The 17,225-nt window shown below is 29.8% G+C and overlaps 3 protein-coding genes across 3 annotated transcripts; all 3 read right to left on the minus strand.

The window, feature by feature from the left end:
* Positions 1–402: 402 nt before the first annotated feature.
* LOC110662014 (cytokinin dehydrogenase 3-like) lies at positions 403–4,497 on the minus strand. The gene is made up of 5 exons (XM_021820885.2): positions 3,887–4,497; positions 2,477–2,604; positions 1,251–1,526; positions 916–1,163; positions 403–820 (listed from the first exon to the last, which is right to left on the minus strand). The coding sequence occupies exons 1-5, from the start codon at positions 4,485–4,487 to the stop codon at positions 526–528; spliced, it is 1,548 nt and encodes a 515-aa protein (XP_021676577.2). The 5' UTR covers positions 4,488–4,497; the 3' UTR covers positions 403–525.
* Positions 4,498–6,369: 1,872 nt separating this feature from the next.
* Positions 6,370–10,615, minus strand: LOC110662016 (cytokinin dehydrogenase 3-like). Its single transcript, XM_021820892.2, has 5 exons — positions 9,928–10,615; positions 9,488–9,615; positions 7,329–7,613; positions 6,985–7,232; positions 6,370–6,810 (listed from the first exon to the last, which is right to left on the minus strand). The coding sequence occupies exons 1-5, from the start codon at positions 10,526–10,528 to the stop codon at positions 6,516–6,518; spliced, it is 1,557 nt and encodes a 518-aa protein (XP_021676584.2). The 5' UTR covers positions 10,529–10,615; the 3' UTR covers positions 6,370–6,515.
* Positions 10,616–14,965: 4,350 nt separating this feature from the next.
* Positions 14,966–16,980, minus strand: LOC110662017 (transcription factor JUNGBRUNNEN 1). Its single transcript, XM_021820893.2, has 3 exons — positions 16,636–16,980; positions 15,710–16,017; positions 14,966–15,572 (listed from the first exon to the last, which is right to left on the minus strand). Exons 1-3 carry the CDS (start codon positions 16,838–16,840, stop codon positions 15,189–15,191), a joined length of 897 nt encoding a protein of 298 aa, XP_021676585.2. The 5' UTR covers positions 16,841–16,980; the 3' UTR covers positions 14,966–15,188.
* Between the last annotated feature and the right edge of the window lie 245 nt (positions 16,981–17,225).

Genomic DNA, 17,225 nt, shown 5'->3' on the forward strand with positions numbered 1-17,225 from the left:
CAGAGCAGAAGAGTGGACCATTTGTGCTTGGAGTCTTGGGTCCAATTGGCCTGCCAAGGTTCAAGCACTGCTCCGCTTTAGGAAAGCTTCTGGCCCAACTATTACCTTTCTTCTTTTAAATGACAACGGAAGCCCATAGGATATTCGGCTTTCGGCTTCCCTTATAAAAAAGAATTTCACTCCCGCACATTAACCTCATGCATTTGAGATAAACAGCTATCATTACTAAGTGGACTAACGATGTTGAATATATTCTATATTAATTAGTCATGTTTGAAAAAATCACACTGATAATATAAGACAATATGCTCTTTTTTTTTTCATTGTGAATCCAATGGCTAGGGCAAATAATTGAAGACATTATATCTGTTATTGAAAGATATATTGTAAGAATTGCTTCCATGCAGATTTGCTTAGTTTCATTTCCAATCTTTTGCCTGGAGCAAAGCAGAAAACAAAAAAGAAACCAGCATTTATTTTGTCCATAAGTAATATCTATGAAAGAGAGATTTACAAAAGAGCTAATTAGTTATTGTTGAAAATTCTCTGTCCAGGTGACAATATCATTTTCGGATCAAACAAAGCTTTCCTCTGCTCAAAATCTGTCCATTTCGAGCCAAAATGTTTAATCCACTCATTTTTAGTCGCATGATTGGGAAGATACTGCTTAACGTTGATACCAGCTTTATCACAGAATTCTAATATTGCTTTGTTTTGATCCTCATAGACCTGCCAATCGTTAATCCCACTTGTATATAGAAGGCCTGCAGTGTAGAAAATATCTTCATCTGGTATGGCTGCGGACATCCTATCATCCCATCTGCAGTATAATTTAAAAAATGTATAAGAACTCATTGTTAATTCAGTAATCGAATGTCCATCTAGTAATTGAAAAACCAATTTTCAAGCGCTTACTTGTTTCGGAACATGGGGTAGAAAAGGACAGGTCCTGTGGTAATGTTTCGTTTAAGAACAATGTCCCTGAAAACACCTGAATCGAAGTCTGAAATCACTGATTTTGGAATGAAGAGATTTAGCCATGGATGGCTTTCATTTTTCTGCACTTGGATTTGGACTCTGGTTAAGAATTCTTCAAAGGAGACATTTTTTTGGTAAATATATTCAGGCACGGAGCTAAGCCCTTTGATAAACTGTTTCATCTCCTGCAGGATAACTATGATAATTAGCTAATTAATAGTTTTTTGTTGGGATTTACAGTAAGAATTATAAATGGTGATTAATTAACGAACCTTCTCTACAGTTTTCTCGGTGAGATCCTCATAGCTGCGGGCTATTTCTAGACTGTAGATGATGCCATGTTGTTTTACTAGGGATGAAATTTTGGGGAGATCTGCCGCTGGGAAAAAGAATGTTCTCCAAGTATTAGGAGTACCATTGTCCAATACAAGTCCACCTTCCAAGTAACTTATATCATTGCCTGGTCTCCTTCCATGAGTTGCAATAAAATGTTCTTGGTCTATGGTAAAAGCTGAGAAATTACTGTAAAGTATTTGGGCCCACAGAACCTAAAAAGAAAAAGGAAATAAAATTATACCCATCACCATGATTATGTAATTAACTATACTTAAATAATGTATTAAACTATCTTAATAAAATATAAGTATAATAATCACTATATTTTGTATTAAAGGTTTTACAATTTGAATTCACACACTGTAATTTTAATTTGCTCCAAGGAGCTTATGCTTGGGGAATCAGGGGAAGTTACAGGTCGAGCAGCGGATATGCCTTAGCGTTGCGGCAAGATATGGTACAGTTTTTTTAAAGCCGACCATTTAACTTCAATTAAGACTTAAATTCGAAGGTTTCTTAATAATAATTAACTTATTATGATAAATAATATCATAATAAATTATTAAATTTTTATTTATTTTAAAATTAATATGATAAGTCACTACATTGAATATGTCTATTTATTTTTAATTATAATTTGTTGACTTATTAAACTTTTATTTAATTTTGGCTTTTACTCGGAGCTTTATTTTTTTTAATAAATTTTTCCTTGAAACAAAACTAATAAAGGGCAAATTGGGGGCTAAGAATGTGTACCTTTTTTTCATTTTTAGGTAGTTTGTCTTTTCCAAGCAAAAGATACATCGTGTTTTTATTTTATTTCTTATGTCGTCTTTATTTATTCTATTATATTATATCTATATTTAGATATTAATTACTAATTTTCCAACAAAAAAAATCCATTTTTTAAGAGTTTTATTCATTCCTTAACGTTTTGACTTTTCTATTTTATTTTGTTGAGGATCTACAATAGACCAAATAGTCTATTTAACTAATAGAGTACCTTGCCTGCACGATTCTAGGTACCCTCCAAAAGAAACTTGACAAAAGGGAGAAGGTCTTTATGCTTCTAAGATAAATAGATCTGGGATTTTAGCATCATCAACTGTATATTCTAAGCTATCAGTGACAGTAAAAAGGGGTCAATTTGCTTTATACGCACCCTTTTGAAAGCAAGGCCTAGGGCAATCCTTGCTCTGGTTATAATCCCAAACTGGCCTAAGCCGCCCAAGACCCCATAGAACAGCTCAGAGTTGTTATTTGCGGAGCAGGTCACGAGCTCTCCTTTTCCTTAATCAAGCAAAACACTAACCTTCATTAAGCTATCTTCAACATATAACTTCTTATGACATGTCACTTGACATTTTTTGAATTAACAAGGTAAATGTATGGGCCATTTTGCCATCCATCATATTGAAAGATGACAGAAAAAAAAAAAGGATTAATTATAGTTTTATACATAGTTAAAAAGGGAAGCATCTAAAACAGAAAATCATGTGACTATTAGGTGCTATATTTGAGTTTTGCTAAATGCAATTAGGACTAATGTGATTGCATGACTTACACCATCCATACAAGAAATATCCCACATGAAATCCACAAAATGACCATCAATTTTTATTTTCTTATAAAATACTTTAATCTCCCATTTGAAATCTAAAATTTTATATGAATTCAGTTCAATTAATTTCTTTTAAGTAATTATCATGTTTGGAATTAAATAATTCAATTTTTCAATTTAAAAAAATTTTAATTTTCAAAAAAATAAATTTCAAGTATGATTATGTGAGAATTTAACTGAATTATTTTTTTTTAAATAATTTATTCCAAAAAAACCTAAAAAACTGGTGACAATATTTTACATTATGAGATATGTCATTACTATAGCTCAATTAATGTCCCCAAAAGCAAGAGCAATTAATGAAAATAATTAGATTCACATTTGGGGTTGATTTGTTAATTAGCAAAATTTTTATCTAAACTTGGTTTATTATAAACTCAAAATATAAACAGTTGGGACTCATGTATTTAATAAATGAATTCCACCATATATCTTATGTTTTGAGTCTATGGTGATTGGATTTATGTAAGAAAAAGCTAATTAATTAAAATTTTATAATCTTTTAAAAGATGTGAGATTCAAATTACAAATAAGAGCTTAATGTTTGACCTGATTAGATTATTGATATATGATATTTCCGTAATTCATCACATACTTAATATAATAAAAATTAACTTCATGATCTTCATGATGACCTAGCTAGATGATCTAAATTGATTGTTTGTCATATCAAAAAGTCTTCAAACATTACTCTTTTGTATCGTCTCATAAATGGACAATTGTTGGAAGCATAAGATATATCTAAAGCATATGGTATATCCAAAGAGATTTGGCTTTTTTTGGTACAATTGGTTCGACTGGATTTAAACTTGAGTTAAAGCTCATTGAAGATTGGATTTAGTTAATTGAAATTCCTTAAAGAGAAAGAGGATATCAGAGCAATAATAATGCATATAGATGATGTGTATAAGGCCATTCAAATGTCAAAAATGGAGAAGTAAATAATCGTACCAGTGACAACATCCAGTTCATAAACGTTGCTAATCTGAGGACCAAAACGAAACGTTTGCCCACTGATTCCAGCATTAGAAAGAGTCCCACCAACGCTTAGTTCCAAAAAGTCAGTCCATGAAACAGGTGCAAGCCCTTCTTTCACTGTTGCATTTAGCACATCAATCCATAGCTGCTCACCTCCAACATCAGCAAACAAAGGGCGTTTAGAGATAAAAATCCTATCTCTTTTCTTCTGTTCCCTTAAACCCTTCATGTCCACCACCACCCCATTGTTAGCCATGTCCTGTCCATGGGTACTATGGCCATTGCCCCTAGAGGATATTCCAAACGGTGTTGAACAAGTGAAGGAGGCTTCAATTAGACTGGAGATATCTTGAACGGATGATGGGTAAAGAACGGCAGCTGGTTTGTTATGGACTATGTTACCGTAATCGGTAGAGGCTGATTCTATGGCGGCAGGATCGACATGAACCCTGTCTGCGAGTTCAGGTGGCAATGGACATGCCAAGGGTTCTGTTTTCCCTGGAGTGGACGTGAAAAGTGTAATGAAAAGGCTAACAAAAATAACTCTTGGGATCAGAGAATTCCAGCAGGCCATTTTTGTCAAGGAAGAGAATGATAATTCGGAGAGAAGAGAGAATAGGGTTTGTGCCTAGGGTGTTGATGATCGATCAATGAAGGCGGTTGGATGTGTACTTATAGCCGAAAGTTGCATGAGATTGGTGGCTTGTTGGTTCTGCAAAGAAGAAAAAAGTTTGGTTCAGTTACTTGCAATCTTCATAATCGCGTTTTTTACTTTGTTTTTGAAGTGATCTTGTTGATTGATTTCTCGATTCGGTCGGTCGGCCCTATACCTACGGATTTTCTTCCTTCTTGTTGGCTTATTATACTGCAAAAGGCAGAATCTGATGAATTTGGAAGTTGTGATCGTGTGGTTAATGTTGGTCGAGTTTGGTCAAATTTGTTTTTGTAGTTTTCTTCAAATTATTCCTTAGGGTCCAAACTTGAATAGTTTAACATATATCCATGTTAAGTTATTCAAAATCCCTAATTTCCTCCTTTCCATCTTTATTAAACTAAAAAGAAAAACTCAATTTATATACAAGTGGGTTTTAGTTTTGTTTTTAAATCTTTTATTGATTATGATGAAAAATATTTTTTTCCTACAATAGCAAGAAAGAATTTTAAAAATGGTTAGACTTTTATGGTTTCTTTACTTTTTAAATACTTATTATATATTCAATCACATTTTTTTCCTTACAAATTCATGTGTCGCTTTCAACGAGGGGAGAAATTTCATCCCTAACAAAATTTGTGAAATGATAAATTTCAGCTGATCTTAATATTTGATCATTAATTATAATTAATTAATTAACAAATCTAGTTAATGAATTACTATCACAATTATTAAATATTTATTTTATAATATAATAGGTTATATAGTCAAATTTTAACACTAATTTCCTTTAAAATTAATAAGTTGTTTATATAATAATGTTAATCATAATATACACATGTGACGACTTTTAGAAATTAAAAATTATATGAAAATAACCTGAGAAAGGGTCAAACATTAAACTTAATTTCAATAATTGATTGATTTCTAGGTAGTTTGGAATAAAATAATAATTTCTTGGCATTTTCTTTAGAACTCTATGTAAGATTAGATCTTTGGCCAGCAACAAAAATTCCTTGTATTGTAATTTTTTTTTTTTAAAGTCAACATAAACCAGCAATTTAATTGGATGGTGTAACCACGCCCAGCTTTTGACTAGCGAAATAAAGAAGGATAAAATAATCACAAACAACATATTGATTACGTTAGAAGGATTTGATTAGCACCTTTACTTGATAATTAAGTGAATCATGAGAGAATGAGATAGCTTTGACACCGACCTAGATACTTCGGTTAAGGCTAAATACATGCTTGACGTGCTTTTCCCAAGATTATATTTTTACATTCTAATTAAGCCATTTGGTTCTCAAGATTGTACTCTAATCTGTCTTTCAAGTTATCAATAGTTATCCATCTTTCAATTAGCTAGTTTCAACTTGAGTTTTTTATTATTTTTTTTAATGATATTGAAAAATGTAATCTATTTTTTCTTTTATTTATAATCAAGGGTATTCTGGGTTAGATTTCTAGTACTGGAATTAAGTTTTCTCTTCAAATGATTTTAAGGGTGCATTTTTTTTTATGTCAACTTGATGTATACAATTACGATAAATAATTTTAAAGTGCTCTCAGAAAAGTTAAATTCTGATTGATAAAGAAGAAAGTTTCTATTTTTAATAACTACACTAACCCTATTCAGTATACTTTATTTTAATTAATTGTATTTGAAAACTTTAAATTTTATTAAAAAAAAACATTGATATTATCATATTATATAATGCAAAATGTTTTCTTTTTTTATTCATTGATAATCAAATTAATGGCTATGCAAATAATTGAAAACATTATATATGTTATTGAAATATATTTTGTAAAAATTGCTTGCTTGCAGATTTACTTTCATTTCCAATCTTTGGCCTCAAAAAGGATGAAGTAAAACAGAAAAGAAAACAGCATTTATTTGTACATGAGTAATTATGAAAAAGAGAGAGATTTACATATAAAAGCTAATTAGTTATTGTTGAAAATTCTCTGTCCAGGTGACAATATCATTTTCGGATCAAACAAAGCTTTCCTCTGCTCAAATTCTGCCCATTTCGAGCCAAAATGCTGAATCCACTCTTCTTTTGTTGTATGATTGGCAAGATACTGCTTAACGTTGATACCAGCTTTATCACAGAACTCTAATATTGCTTTGTTTTGATCCTCATAAACCTGCCAATCGTTAATCCCACTTGTATATAGAAGTCCTGCAGTGTAGAAAATATCTTCATCTGGTATGGCTGCGGACGTCTTGTTATTCCATCTGCAATTTAATTTAAAACGTCGATAAAAACTCATCAATCCAATAATCAAGTGTCTATCTAGTAATAAAAAAAAAATAATAAATTTAAAAGCACTTTTGTGTTTCCAGACATGTTAAATTTTTTCTGACTCTATTATTAATAAAATTATTGCTTATATAAGAAAAAGCACTTACGTGTTTCGGAACATGGGGTAGAAAAGGACAGGTCCGGTGGTAATGTTTCGTTTAAGAACAATGTCCCTGAAAACACCTGAATCGAAGTCTGAAATCCTTGATTTTGGTATTAAGAGATTTAGCCATGGATGGCTTTCATTCTGCAGCACTGTGATTTGGACTCTTGTTAAGAATTCTACATAGGAGACATCTTTTTGGTAACTATATTCAGGCATTGAGCTAAGGCCTTTGATAGACTGTTTCATTTCCTGCAAGACAACTATGATAATTAATGATGATTCTATCTAATAAATTGTTTTTTGTTGGGATTTACGGTAAGAATTAACGATGATTAATTAACAAACCTTCTCCACAGTTTTCTTGGTGACATCCTCATAGCTGCGGGCTATTTCTAGGCTGTAGATGATGCCATGTTGTTTTACTAGGGATGAAATTTTGGGGAGATCTGCCGGTGGGAAAAAGAAGGTTCTCCAAGTATTAGGAGTGCCATTGTCCAATATAAGTCCACCTTCCAAATATATCATTCCATTATTATTATCGCCTGGTTTCAATGTATTGTTTGCAATAAAATTTTCTTGGGCTGTGGTAAAATCTGAGAAATTGCTGAAAAGTGTTTGTGACCACAGAACCTACAAAAAGAAATAATATATATATATATATATATATATATATATATATATATATATATATATATATATTTCAATCATTATTTCATCACCTAAACTATAAAAAAATTAAAATAGTAAATCAAATACTATTTTAATAATTTTTAATCCAATATAAGTATATATGATAATCAACTATATATTTTTTGTTAAATATATAAAATAATATATACCTATCTCCCTTTTCATATAATAATAATAATAATAATAATAATAATAATAAAGCATCACTAATTTTCACGTGCTATGACTTTAATTTGCTCTAAGGCGCTTACGTTTTAGGTAATTAGGGGGAAGTTATTTCTTTAAAAAAAAAAAATTAGGGGGAATTTACAGGTGCGGATATGCCTACCATTTATTCTAAAAGCCTACCATTTAATTTTTCGACTTTTATTATGTATAATGGCTATTACAATTCTTTGTTTATTCTGATTCAAATTATTGAATTAAAATTTATAGATAAAGACTCTGATTAATTAATAAGTTATTAAATATTTATATATTCCGTATTGAATTATAAAATTCTAATATATTTTATTTTATTTTTTTATAAGTAGTATGACATTAATTATTAATCGCAATGAATCATTATATTAAATATATGTATTTATTTTTGAGTATTTTTGTTGGCGTATTAAAATTTTATTTATGTTTGACTTTTACTATGAGCTTCTTTTGTTTTGATAAACTTTTTTCCTTTGAAACAAAACTAATGAAGTGCCTAATGGGTGGCTAACTTCTTTTCTTTTATAGGTAGTTTGTCTTTTCCAAGTAAAAGATACATGGCTTTTTATTTTATTTTTTAAAATTTTATTTATTAAAAAATAAAAGACTGAAATTTCAAATCAACCTAGCTTCTATTTTATTTTTTATGTTGTTTTTCTTTATTCTATTATTATATTCTACATCTCACTATTAATTATCATCAGTATAATCTATATTTAGATTTTTTCAAAGAAAGTATGCGATTCATTAAAAACCATAAGAATCTACACAGGAGAGTCTGGAGGCTCTTGCCAATCAACAAAACAAGCATAATTTCAAGTAACCGAGCAAGCTTTTGAGCTAGTAATTAATAGTTTCACAACAAAAGTCTATCTTTTAAGAATAGATTATTGAGTGTTTTATTTTATAAAATATGAGATTCATTTCTCTTAAAGTTAAGGAACGAACTGCAATTTTGTGTGTGTGAGAAGCACTATTTTGTATAATTCCTCCTAGCATTTTTAAGAGGTTTATTAACTCCTTGGTGTTTTGACTTTTCTGTTTCACCCTGCTAAGAGGTTTATTGATCTATTTAACTAATGGTGTACCTTTCCTGCACGATTCTTCCTCCTAGTGAAACTTGACATAAGGAAGAAAGTCTTTATGTTTCCAAGACCGATAGTGGTTTTTATTTTATTTTATTTTTTTGAAAACGATATTTAGCATCATCAACTATGTATGCAAACTTGGTTTTGGTTAGCACTGCAAATTTGGTTTGGTGATTATGCATTGAGCCTTGCTTCAGGTCTGCTACAGATGGGCTAGGTGTTTTTTGATCAGTTGTTTTTCTTTGGGATTGGTACTAGCTGTTCGTTTCTTTGGGCATGTTTTCTTGTATCTTGGATTGGTGTGCTGTAATCTTATCGTTTTCTTTTAATAAAATAAATTTATTGCTTATAAATAAAATTATATATGCAAACAACTAATGAAATTTAATATAGTGATATTAGAGTAATCTCGAAAATTTTAATATATATATATATATATAGTTATATGCAAGCTTTTGCAACCGAGCTGCATGCGTGTGCATGATAGATTGACAGTAAAAGCGGGTCAATTTGCTTTGTACATACCCTTTTGGGAGCAGGGGCTAAGACAATGCTTGCTCTGGTTATAATCCCAAACTGGCCTAGGCCGCCCAAAACTCCATAGAACAGATCAGAATTGTTATTTGGGTTGCAGGTCACGAGCTCTCCTTTTCCTTAATCAAGCAAAACACCAACCTTCATTAAGCTATCCCTCAACATGTAACTTCATGCATGCTAACGAATACTTTTCAATTTTTAGGCTAAAAAGAAAGAATATAAGAGCCGACCAAATAATCACATGACCTATCACACTTGACTGTAATTTTAAAGATATATATCTCCTAACATAATAATTATAATTCGAATAAGATGAGAATGACAGATGAGATTTGGTTATTTGAAAATTTTTAAAAAGAAGTAAATAATCTTATATACAAAATGATGTGCCATTCAAATGTGAAAAATGGAGAAGTAAATAATCGTACCAGTAACAACATCCAGTTCATAAACGTTGCTAATCTGAGGACCAAAACGAAACGTTTGCCCACTGATTCCAGCATTAGAAAGAGTCCCACCAACGCTTAGTTCCAAATAGTCAGTCCATGAAACAGGTGCAACGCCTTCTTTCGTTGTTGCATTTAGCACATCAATCCATAGCTGCTCACCTCCAACATCAGCAATCAAAGGATTTTTAGAGATAATTACAACCCCATCCCCTTTCTTCTGTTCCCTTAAACCCTTCATGTCCACCACCACTCCATTGTTAGCCATGTCCTGTCCATAGGTACTATGGCCATTGCCCCTAGTGGATATTCCAAAAGGTGTTGAACAAGTGAAGGAGGCATTGATTAGACTGGAGATATCTTGTACGGATGAAGGGTAAAAAACAGCTGCTGGTTTGTTATGGACGATGTTACCGTAATCGGTGGATGCTGATTCTATGGCGGCAGTATCGAATTGAAGCTTAGAAGCAAGTTCAGGTGGCAATGGACATAGTTCTGATTTCCCTGGAGTGGACGTGCAAAAGATTATGAAAAGGATAACAAGGATAAATCTTGGGATTAGAGAATAATTACTGCAGGCCATTGTATTTTTGTTTTTTCAAAGAGAATGATAATAATTCAGATAGAAGAGAGAAATGGGTTTGTTTTTAGGGTGTTGGTGATCGATCAATGAAGGGATTTGGATGCGTTTTATAGCGGAAAAATTCATGAGATTGGTGGCCGGTTACTTGTAATCATCATAAAGAAGGAATCGTGTTTTTACTTTGTTTTCGTAGTCATCTTGGTGATGAATAGCTGCAGATTTTCTTCTCGTTGGCGATTTAATTATAATTAAATTGGCGAATCTAATGGATTTGGAAGTTGGGATCGCGTAGTTATATTGATCGAGTTTGGTCAAGTTTTTTTTTTTCGTCAAATTATCCTGTTGGCTCAAAACTTGTATAGTTTTGACAAAATAAGATGTTCCCATGTATGCTAAAATTGGTGCACCATATATTCACCTGTTCCAATTATCATATGTACTAAATCTCCGTCCTTTTACGCCTGGATTTATTAATATTTAATTTTTAGTATTTAAATTATTAATATATTTATTTTTAACATTAATATTAATCAATTAATATATTTTATTATTTTTTATTTACAATATATATAAAATTGATTGTAAAAATTTTTAAAGTTGAATAAAAAATAAAATAATATTTTCAAGTACAATAATATGAAATTATTTAAATAATATTTTATACATTAATTATATATAAATAGATTTAATATAATAAATATTTAAAAAGATAATATAATAATAATGATACAAAATTCTATCCAAAAGTCAAGACATATTTGAAATGGTAAGAATAATATTATTTAATCAACTTCAAATAAATTACAAATATTATTTATTTATGAAAAAAGAAAATATTTAAGTCACTCACTCTTTATAAAGAATGACATGTGACAGAAAATCATACTCACTCTTTCTAGAAGGTATCATATGGCAGCATTGTGAGATACATATTATTTTATTTTATTTTAATAAATCTTAAAATATTAATTTTAATTTTATTATTTAATTATCTTATTTTAAATTAAATTATTAATCCTTCAAAATTAGTTTAATAATATGTGATTTAATTGACATTAGTACAAATTTATTTATCAAATTTATAAAATTGATGTATAACATTCAATTAAAATGTTAAGGAGTTATAAAAAATTATTCATAATAAAAATATATGCATATTATGAGATGTAAGAATATTAAAGAAAAAACAATAATATTTCTTTGTTTGATTAACTAAAGAATAATATAATAAATTTTTAATAATAAATTTAATTATAAATTCTTTGAGATTTAACAATATAATAAATACCAAGTAACAAATAAAGAATAATTTATCCACATACAACACCTAAGAAAATTTGTCTACTTTATATATAGATAAATTTTGAAATTAATTACTAATTATATTCTTTCTATTTTTTATATAAAAAAAAGGAATATCTTAATTTACAAGTGGTTGTTAATTTTTTAATTGATTACGATGAAAGATATTTTTTCTACAATAGAAAGAATAGGATAGGATAAAGATTTTAAAAAGGATTAGATCTATGATTTCTTTACTTTTTTAATACTTTATATTTACTTTGTTCTTCTATCTATAAGACATGAATTATCATTTAAAGGTAATTATTGACAAAATAAGATATATTTTGATTTTAACAAGCTAAAAAAAAAACTAAAGAATAATGAAAATAAAAATTAACAAAAATAACATAATGAAATAAAATAAATTCAAAGAAAAAATATAATTAAATTCACTTTATTGGAAAGTTACAAAATAGTAGAATGTTAACTAATCGTGTAAAAATATTTAAAATTTTATATTTTTTTATACTTTGTTTACAGATAAATGGATTTAAATTTATAATCTCTGTTAGATTTCCATTAAATCTTAAACTAAATTGCCAAAAACGATTATGAGGTTAACTCCATATCTATTCCCATACTTTTAACTTTTTCTCTCTCACCTTAACTATATTTTCTTAATCCATGTGAAAAAAAAATAGTATATTTTTATGGAACAAAAGAGTAACTAATAACATGATATTTTTACTTTAAAGAAAGGAAAAGTCATAAGCTGTAGCCATGAAGAGCTCAAATTCATATCAGAATAAACTTAATAGCCACTATATTAAATATTTATATTTAAATTCGTGTATTCATTATATATACTTTAATTATTTTTATATAAATTTTAATATAAATATTTAATATGATGGTTACTAAATTTATTTTTATATGAGATTGAACTTATATTAGATGCACCTAAAATTATATATGTTACATTAAATGCCTTTAAAAATATGATTTTTCTAACCATAAAATAATACACTCGGTAAAATTCATTATGTATGCATATTTATTACTGTTAACTGTCACGATCTGAAGCCTATGGACCGGACCGACACTAGGATCTGGACCGGCATAAAGCTTCCGAGGCCCGTAGTAAGCCTACTAATCCCAAATCTATAATCAGAGCTCAAAACTTAGGCCCATCATCCATATAAAAGAAAATAAAATATTATATTATATTTTTTATTCGGATCAACCCAACCTGATAACTATTAAAATTTAAAGTCAAGGGAGCACAGCTCAATCTTGATACAATCAATTTTAAACTATATGATATTAAACTATAAGCATATCATAAAAATTTTCATTTGTTGATATCAAAACTTAAGTGGTTGGTGAATTTTGAATAATCTACAAATAGTTAGTGGCTGGTGAATTTTGTTTATATGGTAAATTATTATGTTATTGTAAATTTATTAAATGATTATTAATTTTACACCTGATGAATGCATTTTTCTCTTATCTTTTCTTCCTTTTTCTTTTTTTTCAACTCTATCCCAAATGAATGAATGCATATTCTCACCTACTTTGTCCATATCCGTCTCCCCTCACATCCAGCACTCCTTCTGGCGCTCCCCTAGCCTTGATACTGAAATTATATAATCTGGAGGTTTTTATTAGGTGCTTTTAGAGCACATGTTTTTTCTCTTATAATAAAATAGGAATTATATTTCTTAATTCATAGGATGATTGATAATTTGTAAGTATCTAATGCGCTAAAAATTAATGCACTGAAAGCTTACAATTGTAGTTTTGACTTTTAGGGAAGTTCATTTTTTTTTTTTTTTCTATCAGGAACATGCACAGCTTCTATATTATTTGTGTAATTTTACTATACTGAAATTTTGTTATTATTATTATTTCTATTTTTTTTTTTTTAATCAACGATTGGTATTTCTACAATTTATGTGCTTGATTTTTGTGAGTTTGTGAAATTGATTGTTTTGGGTTTGAGATGTTTGATTTTGGGACATGAGGAAAGTGTTAATGTTAATTTGCTGTGATTTTGGTTAAAATCCTGGATTCATGGGTGTGAGGATTGTGATTTTGAGTGTGGGTGCGTGTGAGAAAGAAGGAGGGCCTGAGAGGAAAATATTAAAAAATAATTTTATTTTTTAATTAACAAATTTTTTTAATTCAAATTTGATCATATTTTAGGCTATGTTTATTTTGTAGAAAATAATTTATATATATAAAAATATTTTTCATAAAAATATTTTATATTGTTTAATTGTAATGTTATATTAACGATATGTATTTATATCCGCATATGTAAGTGTTTTCGCATTTTAATAAAATTATTAAATTATATAAAATACAAAATAACTTTATTTTTTTAAAGAGAAAGTCAATTTATTAAAAAATGATTTAATTTTTTCTTTAATTGAGAAAAAGTTTCTAATTAATACATTTTTTTAAGTGTCTCAAACATTAAAAATGTAGAAAATATTTTTTAAAAATATATTTTTTATGAAATAAATAGAGTCTTAGTTAATCAAATAAAATTATGACAATAATTCAATTTGGCTTAAAATACCAAAACTAAAGCGAGCAAAAGTTTAGTATATATATGCCTAATTAATTCCTATAACTAATTCTGGGGTAAAAAAATATTTGGTGCAATGACAATATTTTAAAATGTAGTTCTAAGAATTTTATATATATATATATATATATATATATATATAAATTACTATATGCTTTCGGTTATGTGTACCTTTACTTATAAAAAAATGGATACCATCTTAATTTTTTATGACTATTTGTGCACTATAATATAGTAATTTGCCTTTCTTTCCTCCAATTAATTTCAAGTGTTGTTTGGAACATATACAAAATTCTCCCTCTTTCTCAATAAACAAAAGTAAAATTGCTATAGCCCAGCATATCACGATTCTTAGATTTCTTACCCGTTGAATACAATTGTTGTTACGCGTAAAATCCAGAATATAATCGACAAAATTAGAACAAAAAATTTGAGAAAAATTCATGATTTAAAGGATTATTATCCCTAATTCATAACATAATTAATTTTGTTTCATGAAATCTACGATATAAATGGCGTGCAAATTATTTTTCTTCCATGCATTTGCATTCATCTAAGTGTTTGACACAACTGCATATATAAAATTAAAATCGCCTAATTCAATTTCCATGAACATTCCCAAAAAAAAACAAGCCATTATATAGATTACATTAATTAGCTTTCAATCCAGAGCTGAATTAGTTCATGGTAAGTGAAGGTCTTTTATAGGATCATATATAAACAAAACCAACCTGCAATCTAAAGTACGTGCTAGAAATCGCCATAATATAACTAGTGAAATATTTACAGAAGTGAAGGACCAAAAGCAAACTCCACAACTGATCTAAGTTCATCCCAATCACCATAAGCGAAGACCTCATTCTCGTAAGGACTTGAAATATTCGACGAGGATGCCATAGATGGAGGCTGAGTTATAGAGCTCAGTTGGTCTGCATGCAACTGTTTCCTCTCATTGACATGATTAATAACAGGCTTCTTATCGCTATATTGAATGCGTGGAGCACCAAAACTAAGGTAGTTTTCTCGACTGTTAGAATCCACACTGCATGTCTTAGAGCTTATGTCAATTGCAACTGGTTGACGTTTGTTAGATATTTCTCTCCAATCTGGTGTGTACTTTCTGTGCGACACATTTCTCTTGAAAATTCGGCACAGTGTCCAAACTTCCTGTGATTTCATGAACCAAAAGAAAGTGAAAAAGGGAAAGACGATCGTTATCCCATTACCATACAATTGGTTTCTGTAGAATTTATTTGCTTAGTTAGAAATTAATATAGCTAGTTTATAATCTTCATCTTTCTTACCGCTTCTTGGGCAGAGCTTTTAGCGTTGACAAGGTTGGTGGTGTTGCTATCGTTGGCGGGGAGGCGAAACTCGTGCATCATCCACTCGGTTTTGGTGCCTTTTCCTGCACTTCCTCGGTAGTATACTAAAGTTTTCTTGAGCCCAATGCAGTCTCTGCCTTCTCCTCCATTTGAGTACACAGGCTTATCAATGCCAGTTGCTTTCCAGAATCCAGACCTCGTCACTCTATTTGGTCTTATGCTATTCCTGTACTTCCTCCCTCTTTTGCAAAAGAAGTATCCTTCTTTCTCTCCAACACTGCTAGGCTCTATATATGATCAACAAAGATAAAAGAGGGATATGTTTTAGTAACATTTTCATACGAGGGACAATATATAGCACTAATCAGCAGAGTTGGATTTACATTAATTTCTATTTTTCATGTCAAAATAATAAATGAATTACACAACGGATATAATTGATCTCTCCATTTCTTCGCTTTGGTTTGATTCCTTGGCTTCAGCATGATTCTAGAGAGGTTGCCTATTGCCGTATTTGCTGTATTTAGCTTTCTTTGAGCTTCTGGTCACCTTTTTTACCAAAAAAAAAAAAAAAAAAGGCTATGTGAACAGAATCAAACTGTTCCATTCGCGTACATAGTAGACTAATCAGTTTGGGAGAACCCTAGATGGATCAGAAAAATAGTGATCAACAAGCTATATAGTTTTCATACAGAACCACATAACTTCTCTAGCATGGAAATTAATTAATTACTAAGATATTAATTAATCCAATCATCAAAATCTCCTGAGTGTTCTCTATCCAAACCCTAGTCTCTTCATATCATCACCATCTCCTTCTAAAGATCGAACAAAACAAAAAAAAAAAATTAATTTTTATATGCAGAAACTAGAAACAGAAATGAGATAAACAAACACAACCATACTTGGAAGATCCCATGGATCGTATTTGTAGATATCAACTTGTTTGATGAGCTCAATACTGAGTGGTTTCTTGTCAATCTTTCTTCGAAGATAGAACCCTACAAGTTCTTCATCAGTTGGGTGGAAACGAAACCCTGGGAGTGCAACTTCTTCTTCATCATCGTCCATATGATCTGGACGAGTTTCAGTATTGTTGTTGCTGTTCATCTTTCTTTCTGATTCTGTGTGTTGGTGATTGAAAATAATGATCTCAAGCAGCTTTTGAAGATGAAAAATTGTATATAAAATAATAATAAGTCTAGAGAGGCGGTGGCTGAGAGTCAAGTCTTGTGTTTGACTCTGGTGTAATAAGGGACCATGGCAAAGCCAGCAGCGGAAAGAGTCTTACCTACACATTGATTGTTTTTATGGTGTTTATCTGTAGCCATCGCAAGAGACTTTATTAAAGAGAAATGGGATTTTATTCTATGCAACCCATTTCTTTCTTCACCAATTGATACGTCCATGACATCATATTAACGTAAATCCACAGACCCACATCATGCATGCCCTTTAGTTCTACTAGATTTTTCTTGCTCTCTCTAATAAAATT

The sequence above is a fragment of the Hevea brasiliensis genome, chromosome 13 (assembly GCF_030052815.1).
Source record: "Hevea brasiliensis isolate MT/VB/25A 57/8 chromosome 13, ASM3005281v1, whole genome shotgun sequence".
In the NCBI taxonomy this organism is placed as follows: Eukaryota; Viridiplantae; Streptophyta; class Magnoliopsida; order Malpighiales; family Euphorbiaceae; genus Hevea; species Hevea brasiliensis.

Coding starts and splice junctions, on each gene's coding strand:
- LOC110662017 (XM_021820893.2), bottom strand. CDS start 16,840: ATGAACAGCAACAACAATACTGAAACTCGTCCAGATCATATGGACGAT. Junction 16,018..16,635: donor CGATCCATGGGATCTTCCAA/GTATGGTTGTGT, acceptor GATCATATATAG/AGCCTAGCAGTGTTGGAGAG. Junction 15,573..15,709: donor AAAGCTCTGCCCAAGAAGCG/GTAAGAAAGATG, acceptor ATGAAATCACAG/GAAGTTTGGACACTGTGCCG.
- LOC110662016 (XM_021820892.2), bottom strand. CDS start 10,528: ATGGCCTGCAGTAATTATTCTCTAATCCCAAGATTTATCCTTGTTATC. Junction 7,614..9,487: donor TAGCCCCTGCTCCCAAAAGG/GTATGTACAAAG, acceptor TTCTTTTTGTAG/GTTCTGTGGTCACAAACACT. Junction 7,233..7,328: donor CCAAGAAAACTGTGGAGAAG/GTTTGTTAATTA, acceptor GTTGTCTTGCAG/GAAATGAAACAGTCTATCAA.
- LOC110662014 (XM_021820885.2), bottom strand. CDS start 4,487: ATGGCCTGCTGGAATTCTCTGATCCCAAGAGTTATTTTTGTTAGCCTT. Junction 2,605..3,886: donor TGAACTGGATGTTGTCACTG/GTACGATTATTT, acceptor TGCTTGATTAAG/GAAAAGGAGAGCTCGTGACC. Junction 821..915: donor TACCCCATGTTCCGAAACAA/GTAAGCGCTTGA, acceptor ATTATACTGCAG/ATGGGATGATAGGATGTCCG.